This window comes from Camarhynchus parvulus, chromosome 1A (assembly GCF_901933205.1).
Source record: "Camarhynchus parvulus chromosome 1A, STF_HiC, whole genome shotgun sequence".
In the NCBI taxonomy this organism is placed as follows: domain Eukaryota; kingdom Metazoa; phylum Chordata; class Aves; order Passeriformes; family Thraupidae; genus Camarhynchus; species Camarhynchus parvulus.
The window spans coordinates 69,643,454-69,670,105 of record NC_044586.1 but is presented as its reverse complement, the minus strand read 5'-3'; the positions used below and the strand labels follow the sequence as shown (position 1 = coordinate 69,670,105).

The window sequence follows — 26,652 nt, the reverse complement described above, 5'->3', positions numbered from 1 at the left end:
AAAACAAGCGCCACCGCCGGGCCGGGGGGGCACACCAGGCGGCGCTGGGGGGCGGATCCTGGGAAAGAGTTCCTGGACCTGTCCTTGGGCACACCCCAGCCTGGCTGTCTGCAGCCTTCTCCAGGTTTGTGGCCTTCCCTGTGAGTTCATCCCATCCATGGGATGAATCTATGGATTTATGGTCATCATCTCCATCCCTTGGGATGGGTTTATGGTGCTCATCTCCATCCCTTGGGTTGGGTTTATGGTGTTTATCTCCATCCCTTGGATGGGTTTATGGTGCTCATCTCCATCCCTTGGGATGGATTTTTGGTCTTTATCTTCATCACCTAGGATGGGTTTATGGTGCTCATCTCCATCCCTTGGGTGTAGGTGTTCATCTCCATCCTTTGGGTTATGGTGCTCATCTCCATCCCTTGTTTTTTTTTTTTTGTGTTCATCTCCATCCCTTGGATGGGTTTATGGTGTTCATCTCCATCCCTTGGGTTGGGTTTATGGTGCTCATCTCCATCCCTTGGGTTGGGTTTATGGTGTTCATCTCCATCCCTTGGGTTGGGTTTATGGTGCTCATCTCCATCCCTTGACATGGATTTATGGTCATCATCTCCACCACTTAGGATGGATTTTTGGTGTTTATCTCCATCACTTGGGATGGATTTATGGTGGTCATCGCCCAAGATGGGTTTATGGTGCTCTTGTCTATCACCTGGGATGGATTTGTGGTTCTCATCTCCATCCTTTGGGATGGGTTTGTGGTGCTCATGTCCATCACTTGGATGGATTTATGGTGATTATCTCCATCCCTTGGATGGGTTTATGGTGTTCATCTCCATCCCTTGGGTTGGGTTTATGGTGCTCATCTCCATCCCTTGGGTTGGGTTTATGATGCTCATCTCCATCCCTTGGATGGGTTTATGGTGCTCATCTCCATCCCTTGACATGGATTTATGGTCATCATCTCCACCACTTAGGATGGATTTTTGGTGTTTATCTCCATCACTTGGGATGGATTTATGGTGGTCATCACCCAAGATGGGTTTATGGTGCTCTTGTCTATCACCTGGGATGGATTTGTGGTTCTCATCTCCATCCTTTGGGATGGGTTTGTGGTGCTCATGTCCATCACTTGGATGGATTTATGGTGATTATCTCCGTCCCTCAGGATAGGTTTATGGTGCTCCTGTCCACCCCTTGGGATGGGTTTATGGTGCTCATCTCCATCTCTTGGGATGGATTTGTGATGGTTATCTGTATCCCTCTGGATGGACTTATGATCACGTCCATCCCTTGGGGTGGATTTATGATCACATCCATCCCTTGGGATGGATTTATGATCATGCCCATCCCTTGGGATGGGTTTATGGTGCTCCTGTCCATCCCTTGGGATGGGTGTATGGTGCTCATGTCCACCACTTAGGATGGATTTATGATCATGTCCATCCCTTGGGATGGGTTTGTGGTGCTCATCTCCACCACTCAGGATGGATTTTGCCCCAAAACGCTGTTGATGACCCATACAGATCCAGCTGCCACACAGAAACCGTCCCACCCCAGAGTGGCCAGCTGGGAACTGCTCCTCTCAGGGAGTTGGTGGCTCTCAGGCCTTTCTCCAGAGGCAGGGCATGTCCCAGGTCACACATCCCTCAGCCTGGCCCAGAGCCAGCCCTGGAGCTCTGTCCCATCAGGCCAGGAACATTCCCTCACCATCACCTCACCCGGGCCTTGCATCACCACGCATTCGTCACCTGCCCAGGTGTCACCACAAAGTCAGGGATCACCCGTGGCTGCACCACGTGGCCCTGCCCCGGGGACAATGCAACTCCCGCGTCACCAAATGTCCCCAGGAGGAGCTCTGGGACACGGGACACGCCGGGAGCGTGTCGGTGTCACCTCGGTGTGACTCTGCCTCACGTCCCCTCACTCCCGGCTGCTCATGCCCCGTTTGCAGTTGGCCTTTTTCCATCTCCCTGCAAAGAAATGAGCTGCTGGATCTTTAGGTCGAGTTTAGCGAGGCTTGGACCTTGGATTTTAGGAGAAATGGGTTTGATACTTTCTAAAAAAAGATCAATTCAAGGGAGGGTTTGTCTGCTCCTCCCCAGAGTCAGCGTCACTTTGGTGTTAAAAATAGCGGATTTCAGTAATCCAGGAAAGCATTTTTGTGTCTGGAAGAGTCACAGTCTGTCCTTTCAGCAAGGGGAGACTCAGTGTATCCTGAGTTTCTGAGAATCCTCAATGTGCTGGCCTTGCATGGCAGAGGTTAAGTGGCTGCAGATTTGCTGAGAGAAGCAAACAAATCCAAAAATTAAAAATCCAGGGCAGGATTTTCCTTTTTCTCCTCCTCCTGCCTCTGATAAACGCTGTTTGCTAACCTCCTGCTGGAACCCACCCCAAATTTCTCTCCTTGAAGCAGCAGCTCGGTCAGCACAGGTAGGCAGCCAAATCAACTCAAGTTTATTTTTACCAGCACAAGAAAGCTTTTATTTCAGAGATCTGCAGCAGTGCCAGGAATAAAAGGACTTGAACAAACAAACAGCAAATCCAAACCCTCTGCAGCTCCAGCCGGGCCTGCCGAGACAGGCTCCCCTGGGAGAGCAGGGGGAGAGGCTCAGCCCAGCCCCAGAGCTCTGCCAGCACAGCTTTAAAGCTCAGAGCAGACTTAAAAGCACAGGTCTAGACAAGAATTAATATTTTTTTAAACATTTTGCAGCAGCAAAGGTTTTATATACTCCAGCATTGGCAAGGAGAGCTGCTGTTAAAAGGAGGTTGTCCCGCCACACTGCAAGTGCCAGGAAAAAAACACTAAAAATGGGGGGAAAAAGCAAATATACGCTTGGCTCTGTGGGATGGGACAGACTCTTTGCCCTCCTTGCAGCAGAGTCTCTTGGAGGGCTCGTTTTTCACAGAATCCCAGGATGGGTGAGGTTGGAAAGGACCCCAGTGGGTCACTGGTCCCACTCCCGGCTCCAGCAGGGCCATCCCAGGGCACAGGGCACAGGGAAGTGTCCAGGAATGTCCCCAGGGAGGAGATTCCAGCCCCACTCTGGGCTCTGCCCAGGACAGCAGTCCTGCCCCACATCCAGGGGGAATTCCTGGGCTCAGCCCCTGCCCCTTCCCCTGGTGCCACCCTGGCCCCAGAGCAGAGCCTGCCCCATCCTCTGGGAGCTCCTGCGCCCATGGATCCCCATGGATGGGCTCCTGTGCCCATGGATCCCATGGATGGGCTCCTGTGCCCATGGATGGGCTCCTGTGCCCATGGATCCCATGGATGGGCTCCTGTGCCCATGGATGGGCTCCTGTGCCCATGGATCCCATGGATGGGCTCCTGTGCCCATGGATGGGCTCCTGTGCCCATGGATCCCATGGATGGGCTCCTATGCCCATGGATGGGTTCCTGTGCCCATGGATGGGCTCCTGTGCCATGGATCCCCATGGATGAGCTCCTGTGCCCATGGATGGGCTCCTGTGCCCATGGATCCCCATGGATGGGCTCCCTCAGCCATGGATCCCCATGGATGGGTCCCTCAGCCATTGACGGGTCCCTCAGCCATGGATCCCCATGGATGGGTTCCTGTGCCCATGGATCCCCATGGATGGGCTCCTGTGCCCATGGATCCCCATGGATGGGTTCCTGCGCCCATGGATCCCCATGGATGAGCTCCTGTGCCCATGGATCCCCATGGATGGGCTCCTGTGCCTGTGGATCCCCATGGATGGGCTCCTGCGCCCGTGGATCCCCATGGATGGGCTCCTGTGCCCATGGATCCCCATGGATGAGCTCCTGTGCCCATGGATCCCCATGGATGGGTCAGGTCCCTCAGCCATGGATGGGTCTCCTCAGCCATGGATCCCCATGGATGGGTCCCTCAGCCATGGATGGGTCTCTCAGCCATGGATCCCCATGGATGGTTCCCTCAGCCGTGTCCCCCTGCCCTGAGCAGCCCCAGCTCCCTCAGCCTCCCCCGGGCACGGAGATGCTGCAGGCCCTGAGCCATGCTGACATCCCTCCTGTGGCCCTGCCCCAGCAGCTCCAGGTGCCTCCTGTCCTGAGGAGCCCACAGTTGCACACAGCACTCAGAGGAACGAGCAGGAGCATTTTTGGGAGAGGTTTTTTTGGGAGAGGTTTTTTTGGGAGAATTCTGGAAGAATTTGGGGCTCCGGGAGGGTCCGCAGTGCCCGGCCACTGGAGGGGGCGTGGCTTGTCCTGAAGGGGGCGTTGCTTTCGTGCTGGCCCCGCCCCTGCGGTGAGCTCGGGGGTGCGGCGCGCGGCGGGCGCAGAGCGCGATGAGCGCGGGCTGAGGGAGGGTAGGGGGTCCTGCGGCCATGGTGGCGCACGACGAGCTCGGCGGGCTGCTGCCCATCAAAAGGACTATCCGGGTCATCGACGCGCAGAACCAGCACTTCAGGGAGCAGGAGGTGAGCGGAGCAGGGGCTGGAGAGGGGGAAAAATGGGATTTAGTTGAGGGGAGAGTGGGGAGGGGGATCCCCCTCAGCTTCCCTGCTCTCAGCGCCTGAGGGGAGGGGGCGAGCCGGGCAGAGCGCAGCATAGCCAGCGGTTTAAAAAACACTCTCTCTCTAGATATATATATGTTTAAGTTCATCTCTATGTGTACGTATATTTTGTGTGTGTGTGTGTGTATATATATATATATGTGCAATATATTTAAGCTCATAGCCCCTAAAGAGTGGGACCAGGCAGCCACAACCGATGTCGGCGCCTCACCTAGCGATTTATAAGCTGTATATATATTTAAGGCCGTGTATATGTACATATCCTTTTTATATGCATTTTATATACATGTGTATACGTTACAGATAGATTTGTGTTTAAGATCATAGCCCCAAAGACTGAGCCAAAACCAATCTCGGTGCCTCACCTGACCCCGCTCCCCCCCAGGTGGCTTTTCATTAAAAATCCGCCTGTTCTCATTTAAAAATCACCTCTTTCTAGTATAAAATCGCCTGTCTCTCAGCGCTCTTTCCACTGACAGGATTTTTCCTAATTAGGTGCTTATTTGCTGCTTAAACCTTAGAGAAGCCCCTCGTGGGGTTGGTCGGCCTTTTGAGGGCCGGTTTGTTTGCTGGCAGTATTGTTATTTTTATCGCGTGTTGTTATGCAGATGGCAATAATTGCGCTCCTCGGAGGTGTTCCCGAGCCTCCTGCTGCGACAGGAGCAAAAGTTCAGCAGCCAGGTAGGGCCCGGCAGCCTTGGGCTGGGTTTATTGCTCAGATTAGTGGCGAGATGAGCTGGAAAAGTTAAAAAAAAATAGGCGTCTCCAGACATGGCTGGGGTTTGAGGGCTCAGCGCCGAGTCACCAACCTCAGCAAAGGCCGGCTTTGCAACAGCCAAACTTGGGCAATCTCATTGTGCCAAAGGGAAACCAGATGTTGGGGGAGAAATAACAGAAACCAGAGCTCTGGGAGGCGAGTAAATCGCCTCGAATTCTGAATTCTGGAGTGAGCCAGCACTCCTCTCTGAGCCGGAGTTTGGTCGGGAATATGGGGGCTGTTGGATTTGGGAAAGCTCTGATTGTTCATCTTGGGGCTCTGCGTGCGAATCTCCCGTGGAGGTGGTCAGGTGGTTGATGATTTCTGGCAGGAATTACTCAGGCTGCTGACTAAAATCCCGTTTTTGCTGAATTGGCTCGGGAGGAAAAGTTTCTGTCACGCGTGGTTTTGCCATTGCTCACCGTGTTAGTGTGGGACTGCTGTGGAACTGTGTGCGGCACGTAGGAATCGCACTCGAGCAAGGGATCCTCGTAAAAACCACTAATTATTACCCAGCACAGGGGAAAGGTTGTGGGCGTGCTGCTGAAAAAAAAAAACAACCTTGCTCAAAAGTAACGCCTGGTTTTCTTTCCAGCAAGGTGCAATCTTTTCATGAGTTAACCTGCACTTAGAAGCACTTGAAGGAATTTCAGGGGTGTGAAATCTCGCCTGGCACAAAATTACCTTTAGTGGCTGCTCTCGTGATGTGTTAATTCACTTTTAATAAAGAGTTGTCTGGAAAAATAATATTTCCTGATGGAGCTGTTGACCCCGCTGGGGTTTTAATTATTCGCGAGTGCTGCAACACCCCTGGATTGTTACAGAAACCTCCCAGACTTTGTTGTAATCTGGCTCCTGTAAGGAAGGCGGCGTGGAGACAGGAGAGTCATTGTTTGCAAGTACAGAGCTAAAAAAAACCCTCCTGAGCCCGAGTTATCCGCAGCACGAAGCGCCCGGAGTCTCGGCTTACACCGCGCCGGCCGGGCGGGGAGCCGTGACCCCGCTCCAGCACACAGCTCAGCCAAGGGGCAGTTTCCAAGCACAGGGGTTTTATTTTCCTCCTCCCCGCTCTGGATCAAACGATCTTCGGGAGGAGAAGAACAACCAGATGGGGTTTTTTGGGTTTTTTTTTTTTGGCAGTCGGGCCGTGTCTGAGGAGCGCTCAGACACAAAGTGGGATTTTTTTTTAATTTTTTTTTCCTTCTTTAAGAGAGGAAAAATTGGCCTTTGCTGAGCTGAACTCAGGAATTCCTGCTGCCAGCCCTCGGGCACGTGCACGTGTCACTTCAGCCGTGCAGGGACAGCATTCCCACATTCCCCCACGGCCCCGGGCTCCCGGCCCTGTCACTGGATCTCTGCAGCGCTGACCCCTCAGCAGTGACCTGCTGGAGCCTCCCCAGGGCTCGAGGTTTCTTGCTTTTCATTTGCAGTGTCACATTTTGCTTTTCCAGGCTATTTTTATCCCTGGCCTTGCCAGAGCCGTGGGTGGTTTTGTGTCTGCATCTTCCCTGATTCAGTGCTGCACTTTCTTAAGCTTCTCTAGGCCCACGTCCCTTTATTTATTCTCCTGCACTGATAGATGATTTTCTAGAAGTAAACACCTCCCTTTTCTTCCACTCAGAAACATCTGTAATACATTAAACCTTCCTTGTTGTCTTTAAGCCTGGCCTAACTATCCAACCTTTCCCTGACTGTCCCTGTCTGGAGCTCAGTGGAGGAGTTCTTGGTGTCCCACTTGGAGTTCCTGGTGTACACCCAGCTGAGGATCCCATGATCAAGGACACTTCTACAGCTTTTCTCCATGTTTATGGTACCCTCCTAACTCTGACATTCCCCAAACGCTTATAGCACAGCTTTGTGCCGTGCCAAGAGCTCTTTTCTCCCTGCACGGCTCATAAATTGTTGCTTTTCATGTTCCCCCCCTGCAAGTTTGAAGGCTGAGCTCAGGGTGAGCTCACCTCGTCCTCCTCCAACTCCTCCTCCTCCTCTATTGCCCAACTCCGCGTGTGGGCAGGGCCGCTGCTGGGGTCGGGTTGCTGAAATCAGATCTTACACACACACGTAGCTTTTGTGCTCCTTCATCACTGGAATCCAGCTCTGGGTGTTCCTATTCCCCCTTTTTTTTTTTTTGTAGTTTTGTTTTCAACATTTGTCACTTCTGCGCGAAGGGTTTGGCCACTGAGCTGGGCTGGGAATGGAAACAGCCCAGAGCTCGTCCTCAGCAACCTCCACAACCTTTTGAAAGAGTACAAATTGAACAATAATTAACCAGTTTTAACCGAGATGAACCCAAACTGGGGCTGTTGTGCTTCCCTGTGCTGGTGTGAGCTTGGTGCTGAGCAGTCTCCTGAGGATGAGTCACGTCCAGGCCTGTGCCCGATGTTTGGCAGCCCCAGGACAATCCTGCAGCCCTTTCCCAGCCTGAACTCGGAGCCCATCTCTTCCCAGCTTCCCCCTCTGCACACCTTTCCTGCCCAGCCCTCACCACACAATATTTTTGATGTCAAACACGTCGAGTTGCCAACAGAATTTTCAAAACCGAAGCAGCAGGAGCTTCCCAGGGGCGTTTCCTCTTTCTTGGCAGCGTTTGGGTCGGGACAGACTTGAGCTCCGGGCAGGGATTAGCGGTGGAGAAAAGCAGAAGCTCCAACTTTCAAATCTAAACAACGTGTAAGAAAAATTGCAGTCATTGCAGGGGGTGGGGGAGAGCAGCAGGAGGAGGGAACTGTGCAAACTGGAGGATTTCAGCTTTATCTGTGTGCGTGTCCCTCGCAAGAATGTTCAGCTTGTGGTTGTTTGCTGCTTGTTAAAGGAGCTGCCCAGGCTGTGCTGTGCCCCCACTGCTGCCCTGCTCTCCAAAATAAAATGGAAAAACACATTCTTTCTCCAGAGGAAAAGATGAGAAAATGGAGAAGCAGATCCCAGCTCCATCTTTAGCTGCCACAGAGTGTCAGAAAACACTTTAATCTATTTCTGTTCAAAGCATAACAGTCCCTGCTGGAGCCCTGTTTTGAATTCTCGCTGATGTTCTCTCACCTCTTTTAACACTGGGCAAAAACCTCTGCAGTTTAATTGCAGCCTTAAAGTTCAGACAAATATTTATAGCCTTGAAAGATGAATGGCTGCTTCCAAACACTCTCCTTGCTGTGTTTGCCACTCCTTAAGTGGGTTTATGCTTTTGGAAGCTGCCTGAGAAATTTCCGAGGGAGGCACAGCCAGGACAATTTGTTCTCTGCTTGCTTTGCAGGAGGCACAGGCCGGGAGCAAGTTCCCTGGCCAACCTGATCTCTCCTTCAGAAATGGGGCTGTTGGTTTGGGCAGCAATCCAGGTGACACAAAAACTGCAGATTTGGGCGAGGGATTGGTGGGTGGGGACCCTGGTTTTGGGGTGGGTCACCTCCTGGCCAACCTGATCTCTCCTGTCAGAAATGGGGCAGTTGGACGCTTTGGGCAGACAATCCAGGTGAAAACACAGCAAAACCTGGAGATTTGGGCAAGGGATGGTGGGATGGGGTGGAACAGGCACCCTGTGGGGTTTGGGGATCTCTTGGAGCTCTGTGTGAGCTTTCTTGGCCCTTGGGGCTGGAAGGTGCTCCCTCAGGAGCGCACGGGTATAAAGTGCTGTACAAACAGGTTCAACAGTAAATACAATCAACTGCTGCAGATAAAGAGCTGATAAAGTGCCCTGGGCCTGGGCCCACGTGTGCTGCAGCGTGATGGGAGCTGACCCTGCTGCCCAGCACTGGCACTGCAGCCTGTGCCAGGGAGCTCTGTGCCCTCACCTGCAGATAGCAGCACTGCAGAACACCAGGGCAAAGTTCAAGTGGCTTCTCATTAACCTCTTCAGAGCAAGAGTTATGATCTTTGTTTATTTGCTTCCTCATACCTTGGAAACAGAGCCAAGCTTTGCCTTCCCTTCTTCCTCGCAGGGAGAGGGGCATGGAAAACCTTGCCAAGCCCTGGGCTTCCTCAGCAGCTTGATTAAAGCTTTCCTTTATCTGAGGAAAAGTGTCTGGGTGTGTTTTCCTGCCCTGGATAGCCCAGGGGCATGAAGGATTGGGAATGGCATGGATAATCTAATACTCCTGAAATCTTGGCTCTCCACGTTTGTTTTTAATATTTTTCATTACTTTTTTTAATCCCTGCAGTCGTTCACCCTTCGCAGCGACAGCAAATCCCCTGGCTGTGCCCAGAAGTCATGCAGCAGATCTGCTGCTCCTACTCCCCCCAAGAGAAGGAACAGTGTCCTTTGGTCTGAAATGTTGGATGTCAACACGAAGGAATCCCTGAGCACCAAGGAAATCAAGCGCCAGGAGGTAACTGCCCGTGGAAAACGGGATTGGGAGCAGCAGCCGAGGCCTTTTGTCCCTTCCCTTGCTGGGAAAGGAGTACCAGCCTCTGGGGGGCTGCATCTTCCTGTGCACCTAAACCTGAGATTTATGTCTGCGTCAGCCATGGGAAAAGGAGGATTCCACTCTGGAATTCACCTCCCCTGTGTGACCCTTCGGAGATGCCAGACTTTCCACGGCATTCCTGAAATCCCAGCCCCGGCCCCGCTGGCTGCTCTGCAGCTGCCCCAACCTCAGGTTCCTCGCAGAGCCAGCTGTCTTTCTCCTAAAGCTCCTGACAATTGGTTGGAAGCCAAGCAGCAAGGCCTTGGCTTGCCTTTTTCCTGGAGTTCTTGGACAAATCTTCTGGAGACGGCACAGGAGCCGCCGGAAGCCGCCTGGGATTTGACCTCTGCGGTTTCGGGGGTTTTGTGTTTGCAGCCTTGCCTGGCTAAAAGCAATGATTTAAAAGGCTCTGGTATTTAATTTGGCTCGTGCAGGGGCCATCAAGGCTTTCACACCCTGGGAAGCAAAGCTGCTTTCTCAGGGCTGGGAAAGCAGATTTACTCAGGGTTGTCATGCCCAGGTGCCCCCGAGGGACTGGGGTGGCCAAAGGCCTATTCAGGGCAGGCTGTACATCATGGCAGCTGAAAGGCTCTTGCTGAGAAAGACTGGGATTCAGTATAACTCCGGGTGCTTTATCCTTCCTCCCAGGCCATCTATGAAATGTCCAGGGGAGAGCAGGACCTGATTGAAGACCTGAAGCTGGCCAGAAAGGTGAGTGGGATTTTTCCTGCAGTCAGTGACGACATTCCAGGGAATAATGAGGGATTTTTTGTGCCTGCAAACATGACGTGGGAGCTTTGTCAGCCCCTGAAGCCCCAGTTTGAAAGCTGGCCCAGAAAGCTGACGTGAGCACTGGGCCAGCACTGGTGTGATTGCAGCAAACCCAGCCATAAAAGGACTGTGCAGAGCTGCTTGGGGACTCCCTCTCCCAGCTGGGAATAGTCCAGACAGGAAAATGCTTTTCTTTTAAGTCCTTCATACTTCACACTGAGTGAATATTCTAGCATCAAATCAGTGTTACTCTTTCTGTTGTCTTCACTTCTTTCACCTGATAAATCAGTTTCAATCATCAGCTTTGAGGCACATTTAAATCAGTTTAAATCATCAGCTTTGAGGCACATTTAAACCAGTTTAAATCATCAGCTTTGAGACACATTTGAGTATACTTTTATTTGACAGGCCTACCATGACCCCATGCTGAAACTCTCCATCATGTCTGAGGAGGAACTCACCCACATTTTTGGGGACTTGGATTCCTACATTCCTCTGCATGAAGGTAAGAGCAGCTGGGTGGTTTGTGCTCGCTAGGATTTAACCTCTCTGCTTTCTCCTGTTACTCGTTAGGGCATTGGTGCAATTCCTCTTTCCCTGTTTCCATTCCAGACTTACTGGCAAGTTTGGGAGAAGCAACAAAACCAGATGGAACAGTGGAGCAGATTGGGCCCATCCTTGTGAAGTGGGTGAGTTCAGAACTTGGAATCAACAGGCTAAAACTGAGTTTAGAGAACATTTAAAGGCAGAAGCTGCACAGCTCTGGGGCTTCAGTGGCCCTCAGTGCAAGACTAGAAGGGAAATCCTGGCAGTGCTGCAAACAATGGGATTCTGATGGCTGGAATTGGCCCAAATTTCACCCCAGAGACTTGGAATGATTTGCTGATTAAGGCTTGAAATGTCTGTGTCTCCTGGACTCTTTGTCCCAGTGTGATTCCAGAAGTGTTATCCCTGCTGATCCCAAACATTGGGAGCTTCATGGGCTCTGTGTGCTCATCCAGACACTGGGAGCTTCATGGGCTCTGTGTGCTCATCCAAACATTGGGAGCTTCATGGGCTCCATGTGCTCATCCAAACTTTGGGAGCTTCATGGGCTCTGTGTGCTCATCCAAACTTTGGGAGCTTCATGGGCTCTGTGTGCTCATCCAGACACTGGGAGCTTCATGGGCTCTGTGTGCTCATCCAGACATTGGGAGCTTCATGGGCTCTGTGTGCTCATCCAGACACTGGGAGCTTGATGGGCTCTGTGTGCTCATCCAAACTTTGGGAGCTTCATGGGCTCTGTGTGCTCATCCAAACTTTGGGAGCTTCATGGGCTCTGTGTGCTCATCCAAACTTTGGGAGCTTCATGGGCTCTGTGTGCTCATCCAGACACTGGGAGCTTCATGGGCTCTGTGTGCTCATCCAGACACTGGGAGCTTCATGGGCTCTGTGTGCTCATCCAGACATGGGGAGCTTCATGGGCTCCATGTGCTCATCCAGACACTGGGAGCTTCATGGGCTCCATGTGCTCATCCAGACACTGGGAGCTTCATGGGCTCCATGTGCTCATCCAGACATTGGGAGCTTCATGGGCTCTGTGTGCTCATCCAGACACTGGGAGCTTCATGGGCTCTGTGTGCTCATCCAAACTTTGGGAGCTTCATGGGCTCTGTGTGCTCATCCAGACATTGGGAGCTTCATGGGCTCTGTGTGCTCATCCAAACTTTGGGAGCTTCATGGGCTCTGTGTGCTCATCCAGACACTGGGAGCTTCATGGGCTCTGTGTGCTCATCCAAACTTTGGGAGCTTCACGGGCTCTGTGTGCTCATCCAGACACTGGGAGCTTCACGGGCTCTGTGTGCTCATCCAGACATTGGGAGCTTCATGGGCTCTGTGTGCTCATCCAGACATTGGGAGCTTCACGGGCTCTGTGTGCTCATCCAGACACTGGGAGCTTCATGGGCTCTGTGTGCTCATCCAGACACTGGGAGCTTCACGGGCTCTGTGTGCTCATCCAGACACTGGGAGCTTCACGGGCTCTGTGTGCTCATCCAGACACTGGGAGCTTCACGGGCTCTGTGTGCTCATCCAGACACTGGGAGCTTCATGGGCTCTGTGTGCTCATCCAGACACTGGGAGCTTCATGGGCTCTGTGTGCTCATCCAGACATGGGGAGCTTCATGGGCTCTGTGTGCTCATCCAGACATGGGGAGCTGCATGGGCTCCCTGTGCTCATCCAAACTTTGGGAGCTTCATGGGCTCTGTGTGCTCATCCAGACACTGGGAGCTTCATGGGCTCTGTGTGCTCATCCAGACACTGGGAGCTTCATGGGCTCTGTGTGCTCATCCAGACACTGGGAGCTTCACGGGCTCTGTGTGCTCATCCAGACACTGGGAGCTTCACGGGCTCTGTGTGCTCATCCAGACATTGGGAGCTTCATGGGCTCTGTGTGCTCATCCAGACATTGGGAGCTTCATGGGCTCTGTGTGCTCATCCAGACATTGGGAGCTTCACGGGCTCTGTGTGCTCATCCAGACACTGGGAGCTTCATGGGCTCTGTGTGCTCATCCAGACACTGGGAGTTCAGGCTCTGTGTGCTCTCCAGACACTGGGAGCTTCACGGGCTCTGTGTGCTCATCCAGACATGGGGAGCTTCATGGGCTCTGTGTGCTCATCCAGACATGGGGAGCTGCATGGGCTCCCTGTGCTCATCCTCCTCCCAAGATCCTCCCTTATCTTTTTGTTGGGAAAAATACCCCAGTGAGTGCTGTAGAACTCCCTGAGTTTGTCATGTGAGTGACATCTGCTTTTCCCACAGGGAATCTGACTCCTAAATCTCCTCTGTTCCCTGTAGTTACCCCGACTCCACGCCTACAAAGGCTACTGCAGCAACCAGCTGGCAGCCAAAGCGCTCCTGGATCAGAAGAAGCAGGACAGGAGGGTGCAGGATTTCCTGCAGCGCTGCCTGGAGTCTCCCTTCAGCCGCAAGCTGGACCTTTGGAGCTTCCTGGACATCCCTCGGAGCCGCCTGGTCAAATACCCCCTGCTCCTCAAGGAGATCCTGAGGCACACTCCCAAAGACCATCCCGATATCCACATCCTGGAGGAAGCTGTGAGTGATCCTGTTTTGCTTGTTCTGACCCAGGGATGAGATGTGGGAGCTCCAGAAATCTCCTTTAAACCCTCAGCACTTCCCAGGGGCACAAATCTGTGACAGGGAAAGTGAGGGATCAGTCCACGTGGATTGCATCCTTGGGAGTTGTGAAGGAGACAAGCAGAGACACAGGGAAGCACTTAATCCCTCTTAATCATTTGTTTGGGTTTTTAGATATCCATAATCCAAGGAGTCCTCTCTGACATCAACCTGAAGAAGGGCGAGTCTGAGTGCCAGTACTACATTGACAAGCTGGAATACCTGGATGAGAAGCAGAAGGATCCAAGGATTGAAGGCAGCAAAGCCTTACTGTGCCACGGGGAGCTGAAGAATAAAAACGGACACGTAAGTACCTTGTTTTTTACTAATTAATTCTCAAACCTGGTTTAAACTCAGGGCAGGACTGGGGGCCTTCCATCCTTAGGGATAGTTTGGATACTGGATAAAAGAGCAGAAGAAAATCTCTTAATTGTCAGCCTCATTTCAGGGTGTAAGGGAAAGTTTCCTGCTGACAGCTCCACAATTGCCTTTGGGAAGCTGGAAAATCATTAGCACAGAGTGCCCACAGAAAGTGCTCTCCATCCAGAGGGATTTCCTGCCACTGTTTACGTCCCACTAATGCTCTGACATTCCCCATGAGGAGCCCTGGCTCTTCCAAACAAAAGGGTTGCTGCAGAAGCCTGTTTGGTTTGGGTTGGGCTGCCTGGAGTTTGTCTCCCACCCACTGCACTTGGGCTTTGCTGCCTTTTGTCCTGATTTCAACCTCAAATCTTCTCATGTTTTCTCTGTTGATTGGGGTTTTTTTGTTGTTGTTAATTGGCTGTTTTACTCGTGCACACGAGGCATTCCATGCACACAGGAAAGATACGGCCCCTAATCATCCTGTCCTGGGCACCTGGGAATCATCATTCTCTTTCTAGGGATCAATAAAATAATAAAGCCGCTGATGTAATCCTGGTGTGTGCCAGACCTTGGCATTGTCACCGGAGACTCGGGAAATTATTGTGGGTGAAACTGCAGATAAGGTGGCTTCGAATCCCACAGGATGTGTGACCTCATGGAGTACAGAGTGAATACTGGGATGTTTTCCCTTCCAGAAGCTCTACGTCTTCCTCTTCCAAGAAATCCTGGTGCTGACACGGCCGGTGACCCGCAACGAGCGCCAGGCGTTCCAGGTGTACCGCCAGCCCATCCCTGTGCAGGAGCTGCTCCTTGAGGACCTCCAGGATGGAGATGTCAAAATGGGAGGCTCCTTCCGAGGAGCTTTTGGAAATTCTGATAAAGGTACAGATCTGTAGGAGCATCGGGGGGTAGGACAGTCGGGACAGACAGAGACAAGAGATCTCTGAAGCCAGGTCGTGGAATTTGGGGTTTATTGCACAGGGCCTGGGTGCAGGGCCCTGCTGGGATTTGGGGTTTATTGCACAGGGCCTGGGTGCAGGGCCCTGCTGGGATTTGGGGTTTATTGCACAGGGCCTGGGTGCGGGGGCCTGCTGGGATTTGGGGTTTATTGCACAGGGCCTGGGTGCAGGGCCCTGCTGGGATTTGGGGTTTATTGCACAGGGCCTGGGTGCAGGGCCCTGCTGGGATTTGGGGTTTATTGCACAGGGCCTGGGTGCAGGGCCCTGCTGGGATTTGGGGTTTATTGCACAGGGCCTGGGTGCAGGGCCCTGCTGGGATTTGGGGTTTATTGCACAGGGCCTGGGTGCAGGGCCCTGCTGGGATTTGGGGTTTATTGCAAAGGGCCTGGGTGCAGGGCCCTGCTGGGATTTGGGGTTTATTGCACAGGGCCTGGGTGCAGGGCCCTGCTGGGATTTGGGGTTTATTGCACAGGGCCTGGGTGCAGGGCCCTGCTGGGATTTGGGGTTTATTGCACAGGGCCTGGGTGCAGGGCCCTGCTGGAGCTGCCAGCCACAGCTCAGAGCAGGACTGAGAGAAGAGAGGGGGAGAGAGGGTGAGAGAGTAAGGGAGTAAAAAGGTAAGAGAGTAAAAGGGTAAGAGAGCGAGGTTCCCGTTACAATACCATAAATCTTCTTCTGTGTTGAATATTCTCATTCTCACTAACCAATCCAGTACAAGATACAAATCCTATAGCATTTACATACAGCCTATAAGAATCATTACATTACCACACTGTGTTACATTTTAAACCCTAAAAACTCCTCTTTGGGTCCCTTCTGCCAAGCTGTAGGGTCTGCTCTGACCCTGGGGCCTGTCTGCAAGCAGAGGGTGTTGTTCCATCAAAAGGGGATTTTACCTTCAGCCAGCCATGCCATTGTTGTCCAGTTGTTCACTAACTGAGGGATCTCAAAGCTGCTTTCATTTCAATCTCACTTATAGTTTCTCACTTTATATATTCTCAAAATCTTTTGCCAGCCAATCACATTGATAAGGCTTTCCTGTTTCATCTTCTCCAGCACAGATCCAGTCAGCCATGAATTCACAGCTGGGGCTTGGATTAGAAAATACCTTTGTCTCCCTGCTGGATTTTTGGGATTGGAGGGGTTTTGTTGGGATTTCAAACCTACCAGTGGAATCTGTAAACGTTATCTAGGAGCTGATGTGCTTTTCCCTTTATCCCCAGCCAAAAACATCTTCCGAGTCCGTTTCCAGGATCCCAGCCCGGGCCAGTCGCACACGCTGCAGGCCAACGACGTCTTCCACAAGCAGCAGTGGGTGAACTGCATCCGCACGGCCATCGCCCCGTTCCAGAGGAACATTCCCGCCGCCGAGCTCACGGAGCTGCCCGAGCTGAGCGAGGAGTCCGAGGAGAACAACCCCTCCGTGCCCAACATCCCGGCCCAGCGGCGCCACTCGGGAATATCCCAGATGGAGCTGGACGAGAGCGCGGCCGAGTGCGCGGCCGTGCTGGACTCGGGGGAAGCCAAAGGGCTGAAATCCCACAGAACCTCATCCGGGCACCGAAAATCCAGGGAGAAGCAGCTCAGCGGGAAGCGGAAGGAAACGCTGGTGTAAGGAGGCAGAGGAGCCCCGGTGGCACCCTGGGGGAAAACTGTTAATTTATAAATAATTCCGTGTACATTTTGTACCGGGAGCGCCTTGGGAGCGCTCCGCGGATCAGATCCTGGGTTTCTGTTGGAATGGCAGCTACTGGTGTGCAGTTACTGTTGAACTGGGGTCTGTTTTTACACTTGGAACCCATGAGGGGCTTCCAAAACCCTCCTGGCACATCTGAAGAGCAAATCTGGGCTCCTGGAAGTTTTCCACAGCCGTGGTAGAGGATGGAAAATAAAGTGGAATTTTAGGGGTGGAGGATGGAAAATAAAGTGGAATTTTGGGGGTAGAGGATGGAAAATAAAGTGGAATTTTGGGCAGCACCAGGGGTTTTGAGCAACACTGCAAAAGTCCCTTAAAGGACTCAACACCTGAAGTCACTCTGGTGTGTGGTTATGGTAATTCCTGCAAATTTGCATGTTCCAAAAGGAAAAATCCTACAAAAACAGACCCCAAGTTCAACAGGTTCTCAATTCACCTACTGGAATCTTTGATCTCTGTGTGTCCTTTGTACATTCCTCTGTCTCACTCTTGTATCCTGCCAACTATTTAATGTTTTTTTTAGTTTTGTTTCGAGTTTGGGGGTTGGGATTTTGGGGTGGTTGGTTGGGTTTTTTTTTTTGTTTCCTTTGATTGGTTTTTTTTTATTTTTGTATTTTTGTTGCTCAGACTTGGCATTTCCTTTCCAGTACTTGATCCTTCGTGCTCCGAGGGGTGATGTCCCATCTGTCCCTGACATCACCCCGGAGCCATGCACGGGCTGGGCGGAGACACTACTGAAAGAGAACTGCTTTACTCTAGGGTGTAGGAAGGTTGTAGCACGTTGTAAAGGGTTTGGGGAGCAGTGAGTAGAGGGGTAGCAGGGAGTGAAGGTAGATTCCGTGTTTTTGTTGCCTTTTGGAAGTGAAACACTTCCCACCGGGAAGCAGGACTTGGAGGCAACCAAGGGGTTCTTGCATGTGGTAGAAAGGTAGAGGAGAGGAAGAGCTGGAGCTGTGAGGAGAGGAGGAGGAGTGGTTGTAAATACTCAGGGTGGCAGCACTGCCATCTTCTAGCGCTCCAAAGATGCAGGGGAAATCCAGGGAAAGACCCAGCTTGGGAATGGCGCTGCAGAGTGTCCTGGGAAGCAAAGTGGTGACAGCTCTGAGCACAGCAAAATCCAGGATGGGGGGATCCTGGGATCCTGCAGTCCCTGTCACCTGAGACCCAGGATTGGGGATTGGGATCCTTCAGTCCCTGTCACCTGAGATCCAGGACTGGGGATTGGGATCCTGCAGTCCCTGTCACCTGAGATCCAGGATTGGGGATTGGGATCCTGCAGTCCCTGTCACCTGAGACCCAGGATTGGGATCCTGCAGTCCCTGTCACCTGAGATCCAGGACTGGGATCCTGCAGTCCCTGTCACCTGAGATCCAGGACTGGGATCCTGCAGTCCCTGTCACCTGAGACCCAGGACTGGGGCGCCACATCCCAAAATCCAGGTTTGGGGAGCGGTGACTCCACATCCAAGGATGGTCACTGCCTGTCCCATGTCCGGCTGGGAGCTTTGGGAATGGGCAGAGGGTGTACATAGACACAGCGTGTGGTTCTCTGTAAATGTTGTACAGTTTCCAGTGCCAAGTTCCATTAAATTCCTGACAGCCTCTGCTGCCTCATCGAGTCCTGCCTGGGAGGGAGGGCTGTGTCCGTGCTCGGGAGCTGGCTCAGGGTAAGGATGGAGCTCTCCAAGCTCAGGCTCCAGGAGGAACCTCTGTCCTCCTACCATGATTCTTCCATGTCCAGGCAGGACAAGCTGGAATTTTACAGCTCCAGTCCTGTTCTGTGTCCAGGCAGGACAGGAGCACAGCAGCTGAGTTTGTGGACTGTGCTCAGTTTCCCAGGAAAAGGGAGCAGTGGGATTCCACCCCCATCAGCAGCAGGGCCCTCATTTAGTAAATGTGAAATCCTTGGGAAGGGGATCCTGCTGGGCTGATCCCAAGGAAGCTTCCAGGGAGTTGTTCTATCAGGATAAGCCCATCCCGTTTTCCCAAAACCCTCCAGCCTGACCTTGTATGGGGTATCCAGTCTCGGCTGCAGCTCCAGGAGAGCAGTCCCAGCTCCAGACTGGCCCTGTCCCTTGGGAGGGAAGGAGCAGCTCGGGTTTAGGGACAGGATTCACAGCTGAGCCCTGACCTCTGAGGCTGATTTGATCCACAGGGAATTCAGCCCTTCCCAAAGCAGGGAGAAGCTGGGATAATGGCTCTTCCTGCAAAAAAGCACCAGTGAGCTGCTGGGGCACAGGGAGAGGAAATCCCAGGACTGTCTGCTGGGCTGGATCTGTGTCTCCTCATCCTGCAGCCGACAGCAAATCAGCCAGAACTCCTTCATTCCCTTTGGAAGTAATTCCCTTCAAGTAATTCCCCACAACTGCTGCTGGTTCCCCTCCCTGCTCTGTCCCTCCTGCAGGAATGTGCAGCCGGCTCAGCCGTCCCTCTCCAGACTAAACAAGCCCTGCTGCCCTGGATTCCTCCCATGGAATTCCACGGGATCCCGGCTCTCTCCGTGCCTCTGCGGAGCCAGGACCCCCATCCCATGGGTGTGGAACCCCGGGATGGAGCAGGGTGAAGTTCCCAAGGGCGGAGGGCAGCCTGTGGTGACATCCCTGTGCCAGGAAGGGGCCGCGGCCGTGTCCGTGCCCGGGGATGTGGCGCCTCCGCCCTGGGTGAGCAGCTGCCGGATCCGTGTTTGCCCTGGGGATCCGCCCAGCTCCGGAGCGCTGCCCACGCCCCCAGGGTGCCCGGGTGGGACCTTCCCGGAGCCCGGATCAGAGCCGCGGTCACTGTGGGGTGGAGTCATCCGAGGATTCCCACATCCCCGTCCCAGCCTCTTCTCCAAGGGGACATCGGGGACCAGGGTCCCTTGAGCTGCCCTTGGATTTGGGAACTCCATGGAAGCGAAGTCCAAAACAAACCACAAACCACCAAATCCCAAATTTGACTCCAACAGCCCCGAGACCCTCACAGCCATTCTGGGATCAATCCCGAGCCCACCCTCTCCAAAATCCCATTTTCCACACTAAACCTCGGTGTAGCTTTTGCGGGGATTTGTGGCGGTTCCTCCCCCTCCCCACAGCCGCTCCTGGGATCAGTCTGGGCTCGCGCAGGGACGGGAGGGCCCCACGGAGCTTTCCCTGTCGGAGCCGCTTCCCTCTCCACCTCCCAACTTTCTCTTTTTCCATGAATTCATCCCCCTCCCACCCCCCGCCGTGTCTGCAGCTGCAAACCCAGACACATCTGTGCACATCTGGGCTGGCGCTGGCAGCTGGAAGCTTTTCACCTCCTGCACTGGGGGAGTTTTCCCGCCGTTCCCTGGATGAGGCCCCTCAAAAAGCCAGACACCGAGCCTGGAAAGCTCCGTGTGAGGCTTTAGCGGGGCCGTCCTTCATCAAAGCTCCAGCTTTTCCAGCTCCAGGTGCAGACATCCCGGGAAATGCAGCTGCCAAAATCCCGGCAGTGGCGGCGGCTGCGTGCTCCCCATCCCACCGTGGTGGTCTCCCCTTCCCTGTCCGACCCCACAGCCCACCCCGGATGCTGTAATTGGGCCATAAATCCTGGGGTTTTATGGGCCAGCAGGAAGTTTTATTGGGATCGTTATCCTGATAAATGAGGCGCGCTTAAAGCACAGACAAACTCCAGGGCTGGCTTTGACCTCCTGAAAATTGATGTAAGGATGGGGTGGGATCCATGGGATGGGATCCATGGGATGGGATGGGATGGGATGGGATGGGAGATGGTGAGTGCTGGCAGTGGGTGCTGGTTGCAGGGATGTAAAGGAATGGGATGGGACGAGAGGTGATGGGTGTTGGTCATGGGAATGGAATGGATTGGAATGAGATGGAATGGGATGGGATGAGAGGTGACGGGTGTTGGTCATGGAGAGGTCATGGGGAGATGATGGATGCTGGTCATGGGGATGGGATCCATGGGATGGGATGGGAGAAGATGGATACCAGCAATGGGTGCTGGTCACAGGGATGGGAGATGGTGAGTGTTGGAAACGGGTGTTGGTCAGAGGGATGGAATGGGATGAGAGGAGATGGGAGCTGGTCATGGAAATGGGATGGAACGGGATGACAAGTGATGGGTGTTGGTCATGGGGATGGGGATGGGGATGGGATCCATGGGATGGGATGGGATGGGATGGGATGGGATGGGATGGGAGATGATGGATGCTGGCAGTGGGTGCTGGTCCTGGGGATGGGATGGCACAGCATCCGTGGGATGGGGTCCATGGGATGGAAGATGATGGTTGCCAGCAAGGGGATGCCAGTCACGGGGATTCCATGGGAAGGAAGCAGCAGATTCCAGCTTTGATCTGCACCAAGGGCCACCCCGGACAGCCCAACCCCTCCACCCCCAGCCAGGTGACACAGGGACCCCAAATCCCCCCCAGCTGAGCTCCAACCCCTCTGCCACAGTTTGAACCAGCGCCTGAACCCTCCCAGGCCTCCAAACCCCAGTGATCTGTTGGGATTTGCTTCTCCCGGGCGGATCCGAGCCAGCTCCGCCTCCCCTGGGCTCTTCCCGCCAGTTTGGAGTGGATCTAATTAAATCTGGAGCAGAGCTGCGAGTGAGGGCAATCAGACGGATAATTAGGGAGCAGCTCTTGCACAGGAGGAGCTGCCAGGGCCTCTCCTCCCTGAAACCTCTCACCAGACAGGTTCCAAGCACGGCTCCCGCAATTCCTCACGGGAATTGCAGCATTCCACGCGCCCAGAGCTTTTTCCATGTGAGGTTTTCCCCAGGAGGGCGATCCCCTCCCAGATTTATCCCACCATTCCTCAGGTGTCCCTCAGGTGTCCCATGGGCTGGGTTTTGGGTTGTGGCCTTGCCTCCAAATCTCACTGCTTGAATTCCTCACTGGGTTAAACTGGGATTAACTGGTGCCGATTTCCCATAGTTGAGAAAGTCAAATTATCTTCTGATGTGGGACTTCCAGGTCCAGCAGCTCCTTGATCCAGCTGGGGAAGGTCACTGGGCTGTTGTGGGCATAGAGGAAAGAGGGATGGAATCCATGGATGGAGAGATGGAATCGATGGATGGATGGATGGATGGATGGATGGATGGATGGATGGATGGATGGATGGATGGATGGATGGATGGATGGATGGATGGATGGAGGGATGGAGGGATGAATGGATGGATGATGGATGGATGGAATCCATGGATGAATGATGGATGGATAGGATCCATGGATGGATGGGTGGATGGAGTCCATGGATGAATGATGAATATATGGGATCCATGGATGGATGGATGGACAGAGAAACACTCCCTCATTTGTCACTGTCCCCTCCTTTACACCCTGAGTAAGAGATGAGTAAACCCAACCTGACAATGGGGAGATCCCTCAGCTCAGCCCTGAGTAACAGGGCAGGAGCCCACAGCCCTGCCCTGCTCCAGCCCCACGTCACCCCCTGGATCCAGCCCGGAGGAGGCCCCGGAGGTGACTCAGGGCCCCGGCAGCTCCGGGCGGGAGCGGCGGGTCCGGCCAGCCGGGATCTGCCAGGACCTGCACAGGGATCCTCCCTCGGTGCCTTTGATGTGCGGCCAGCGCCGCCTGGGGCTGGGGAGACTGGGGGGGACCCTCCACATCCTTCGTACAGCCCCAATCCTCTCCAAAATAGCCCAAAAACTGGGGAAATCGCGTGTGTCACCCCCACTGCCGCCTCCCCCGAAACCACAGCCCGGATCCCTAATTAGGGCTTTGTTGGGATCTGAAACGCCACCGTGGGAGCAGCGGGACGAGAGCCAGGGCAGCCCAAGGGGGTTGGGTGACTCTTCTTCCCCAGCTCCCAAACCTCCTGGATCCATTCCCATTCCTGCCTCCTCCTGATGCAGGGAGAGGCCCTGGGAGGGAGGAGGCTCCATCTCCATCCTCCTCCTCCTTCCTCCCTCCTGGCCGTGGCGTGCCGGGGCAGAGCCGCGTGCCGGCGGGGAGCACCATGGCCGAGCGGCTGTCGGAGGAGAAAATCGCGGAATTCAAGGAGGCTTTTTCCCTCTTCGACCGCGACGGCGACGGCTGCATCACCACGCGGGAGCTGGGCACCGTCATGCGCTCGCTGGGCCAGAACCCCACCGAGGCCGAGCTTCAGGACATGGTGGGCGAGGTGGACGCCGACGGCAGCGGCACCATCGACTTCCCCGAGTTCCTGTCGCTGATGGCCAGGAAGATGAGGGACACGGACAGCGAGGAGGAGATCCGGGAGGCGTTCCGGGTCTTTGACAAGGATGGGAACGGCTACATCAGCGCGGCCGAGCTGCGGCACGTCATGACCAACCTGGGCGAGAAGCTGACGGACGAGGAGGTGGACGAGATGATCAAGGAGGCCGACTGCAACAACGACGGGCAGGTCAACTACGAGGAGTTCGTGAGGATGATGACGGAGAAGTGACGGCCCCCGCCAGCCATTCCGCAGGTAACCCCCTGGGATGCATTGTCCACGGAAAATCCCCAAATCTTGGGGATTTCTTCCAACCCTCCTTGTCTTGGTGGTTGGAAAAATCGATTTTTGTGGTGCTTTTTTTACATATATATATAACTTTTCCTTCTTTTTCCCATAGGGAACAGAGGTTGTGGTGGTTCACCCCCTCCATCCCCTCCCACCTTCTCCAGGCTGGAAAAATCCTCTCTTATCCCAGCTGGAGCATCACCAAACGGCGTCTGCATCAGATGTGGGGTGCAGAGGGATTTGGGGTCCCCGTGGGATGTCTCGTGTCTGCAGATATTCCAGAGGCCACTGAAAATTCCCTGACATCCCTGAGTCCAATAAAAACGTCCCCCCACATCCTGGTGGCTGCTTCATTTGGCTTCTCCTTGGGATCCCTGCTGAAAATATTCCCTCAAATCATCCTGGTCAGGCTCAAACCCCTCCTCATGTCCATCCTCCTCCCATTCCATCCCTCTTCCCAAAAGCTGGAAAGGTGCTGGATACCAGGATGTGGCCATCCCCATCCCAAATCCCATCATTTTGGGATCTATCTCCACCCCCAGGATCTCAGGGGTCCTTTTCCCTCTTCCAACCTAGGAAAAACTGGATTTATCCCTAATCCCCATCCCAAATCTGAGCAGAGCAGGATTCACCTTTCCCAAACTCGCCGTGACTCAGTTTCCCCACAACGAGGGGGAATCCTGGGATGGGATCATTCCCTCCACAGAGGAATTGGGAGGAAAATTCCTTTTACTGGCTCTAATCAATGCTCCGTCGCTAACGAGCAAACGGGGCCGAGCTGCTCCGTGGGGACCTTTGGAGCCACCACGGCTCCAGCCCATCCCTGGGGCTGGGAACTTTGGCAATCCCAGCTGTTTTCCCGGGAAAACCGGGCGGGTCCCGGCAGAGCCCGGCACGCCCACGCTCGCTCCCAGCTCCTTCTCCCTCAGCCTCCCAGGATGGGAGCGGGCCAAAGTCCAGCCCCAAAATCCCCAAATCCAGCAAAATCCAGCCGGAAAAAATTCCAGGGTCACGCCGGGCTGTTGCAATGAACGGCTAAAATTAGTCCTCCCCATAAACCTGGATTATTTATTTCATGCCAGGATCCAACTCCAAACTGATCCCGGTATTTTTAGGCCTGACCTTTTTTTCTCCTTCTATTTTCGGGTTGTTTAATTTCCGGAGCGTTTTTTCCACTTATCCCAGGATGGTTTTTCCTGATGATGATCCTGAATGGGAGCCTGGATCCTGGCCCAGCAGCTCCATCAACAACAGAGCAAGTTCATCCATGTTTTCCCATTTTTCCATTTATTTGGTGCTTGGGAGAACAGTGGGAAATTCCCACCAGCCCCCCTTGGGATGGACACGTGGATGGACAGGATGGTCCTGTTTTTTCAGCAGGAAAAGGAGAGGATTTTGCTTCCCAAATCCAGGTTTTCCTCCCCAAAGTGTCCCTCTGGAGGAGAAGCAGCTGATGGAATTGCAGGATCCGGCCCGGCAGATCCATGAGCAGTGGAATTCCTTCTGGTGTTGGTTAATAATTCAATGAATCGAGGTCCAGCGATGCACTTGGAGCCTGGGAAGTTTGGAGGATCCCTGATCCCTCCACATCCCGATTTTCCACCCTAAAACTTGGTCAGGATGTTCCCTGCACCTGGGGGTGGGCATTGGAGGATGGGATGTGGAATGGGGATCACCTGGGATGGGAACTGGGAATATCTGGGACAGGAATCACCTGGGATGGATCCTGGGAGTTCATCCAGGGTGGGATTTGGGATGGGGATCATCTGGGATGGATCCTGTGGGATCATCTGGTGTGGGATTTGGGATAAGGATCACCTGGGATGGATCCTGGGAGATCATCTGGTGTGGGATTTGGGATGGGGATCATCTGGGATGGATCCTGTGGGATAATCTGATCTGAGAACTGGGACAGGAATCACCTGGAATGGATCCTGGGGGTTCATCCAGTGTGGGATTTGTGACAAGGATCACCTGGGATGGGTCCTGGGAGATCATCTAAGCCAGGACATGGGGTAGGAATAACCTGGGATGGGATGTGGGAGATCATTTGGAGTTAGGGATAACCTGGAATGGATCCTGGAGGATCATCCGTGTGGGATTTGGGATAGGGTTCGCCTGGGATGGGTTCTGTGGGGTCATCCAGTGTGGAATTTGGGAAAGGAATCACCTGGAATGGGTCCTGGAGGATCATCTGGTGTGGGATTTGGGATAGGGATCCTGTGGGATCATCCAGGGTGGGATCTGGAGTAGGGATAACCTGGGATGGGAGCTGGGATGGGAGCACATGGACCATGAGGAACCCCTGGGATGGGACCTGGGCTGGATTTAGGGTGGGACCTGGGACCACCTGGAATGGGATGTGACTGGGGGGATCCCTTGGGATGTGACTGGAGGGGAAATCTCCAGGATCCAGCTGCTCCCACCTCCACCACGGACAATCTCCCACCACTTTTCCAGGTATTTTCCAACAAAAAAATCCACCGAGGGCTCCAGGACCACCCAAAACCACGGATCCAGCTCTGCCCCCATTGCTCCCCTTTCCCTGCTCACCTGGACACTGGTTTTGCCCTAAAATGGGATTTTTAAGGAAAAAAAGCAGCTCAGGACCACTCCCCCACCATCCCCCATCCTAAAGGACCGGAGATGTTTGCTCCAATCCCAAATTCTCCCCATCCCCTTTAATTTTAGCAACCCGAGACGTTCCCATCCCCTTTCAACAACGGGGCTTTAAAAACACATTAATTAAACTCGGGCAAACAGCACCGAGACCTCCCAAGGTTTCCCCAGAGGAAAAGCAGGATTTTTTTTTTCCCGATTTTCCCCATTTTTCCCCTTTCCAAGCCCTGTGGATCCGTGGCTCCCTGCCCCCGAGCAAACATGACGCGGTGCCTGGGAATGTCTGCGGGAACAGGAGGCCCCTCCACCTCCAGCTGCCAGAAAAAAGTCTGGAAAAACGGCTCGGGAAGAGGGATTGCTCCAGGTTGGTGGGTGAGGGCAGCTGGGCTGGGAAATCAAGGCAGGTTCTACAAATCCATTTATAAACTCGTTTTTCCAATGTTTGCTTTGGAAAAAAGAAATTTTCCATTTCCCTGGGGTGTTCCTGTAACCGGCTTTAAAGGGATTTTTCACCCTGGTTTTCCACTTTTGGGTTTTTGGGGAAGGAGAAATTCCTGTCTGCTGGAGAAGTGAAAAAAACCCCACAAATCATCCCAAAATCAGGCACGGGGAAATGTGGGAAGCATTGTCCAGGGATGGCCAAAATGATAGAGAAGGGGAAAATTTGGTGCCAGCTCCAACACTGAGGCTGAGGTTGTACCAGGTGGGGAAAGCTTTGGGGGAAAATCCCCGATTTTGGGGCTGGAGGGGTTGGGTTTATCTCCAAATTTGGGGTTTTGGCATTAATCCCTCGTGGAATTCTGGGGATGAGGAGAGGGAATGAGCAGGACAGGGAGATGGGAATGGGGAGAAGGAAAGGGAACAAATGGGATGGGGAGAGGGAAATAAAGGGGAGCAGAGCTGGGGACAAGGGAGGGGACAGCAGGGACCAGGAACTGGGGACAGGAAGAACCAGGAGAG

General features: G+C 53.6%; 2 protein-coding genes across 2 annotated transcripts; both read left to right on the top strand.

The window, feature by feature from the left end:
* Positions 1–4,275: 4,275 nt before the first annotated feature.
* LOC115910603 (neuroepithelial cell-transforming gene 1 protein-like) lies at positions 4,276–17,838 on the top strand. The gene is made up of 10 exons (XM_030960856.1): positions 4,276–4,425; positions 8,514–8,729; positions 9,415–9,582; positions 10,309–10,371; positions 10,840–10,936; positions 11,044–11,120; positions 13,269–13,526; positions 13,743–13,913; positions 14,666–14,852; positions 16,153–17,838. The coding sequence occupies exons 1-10, from the start codon at positions 4,321–4,323 to the stop codon at positions 16,542–16,544; spliced, it is 1,734 nt and encodes a 577-aa protein (XP_030816716.1). The 5' UTR covers positions 4,276–4,320; the 3' UTR covers positions 16,545–17,838.
* Positions 17,839–22,390: 4,552 nt separating this feature from the next.
* On the top strand, positions 22,391–23,401 carry LOC115910194 (calmodulin, striated muscle). Its single transcript, XM_030960145.1, has 2 exons — positions 22,391–23,040; positions 23,186–23,401. Exon 1 carries the CDS (start codon positions 22,567–22,569, stop codon positions 23,014–23,016), a length of 450 nt encoding a protein of 149 aa, XP_030816005.1. The 5' UTR covers positions 22,391–22,566; the 3' UTR covers positions 23,017–23,040; positions 23,186–23,401.
* The last annotated feature ends 3,251 nt before the right edge of the window (positions 23,402–26,652 follow it).

What these genes read in the sequence shown, in the direction of transcription:
- LOC115910603 (XM_030960856.1), top strand. Translation starts at nt 4,321, where the DNA reads ATGGTGGCGCACGACGAGCTCGGCGGGCTGCTGCCCATCAAAAGGACT. An exon ending in AGCAGGAGGTGAGCGGAGCA is followed by an intron (nt 4,426 to 8,513) that starts GGGGCTGGAGAG and finishes CTTGCTTTGCAG; the next exon opens with GAGGCACAGGCCGGGAGCAA. An exon ending in AGGAAATCAAGCGCCAGGAG is followed by an intron (nt 9,583 to 10,308) that starts GTAACTGCCCGT and finishes CCTTCCTCCCAG; the next exon opens with GCCATCTATGAAATGTCCAG.
- LOC115910194 (XM_030960145.1), top strand. Translation starts at nt 22,567, where the DNA reads ATGGCCGAGCGGCTGTCGGAGGAGAAAATCGCGGAATTCAAGGAGGCT.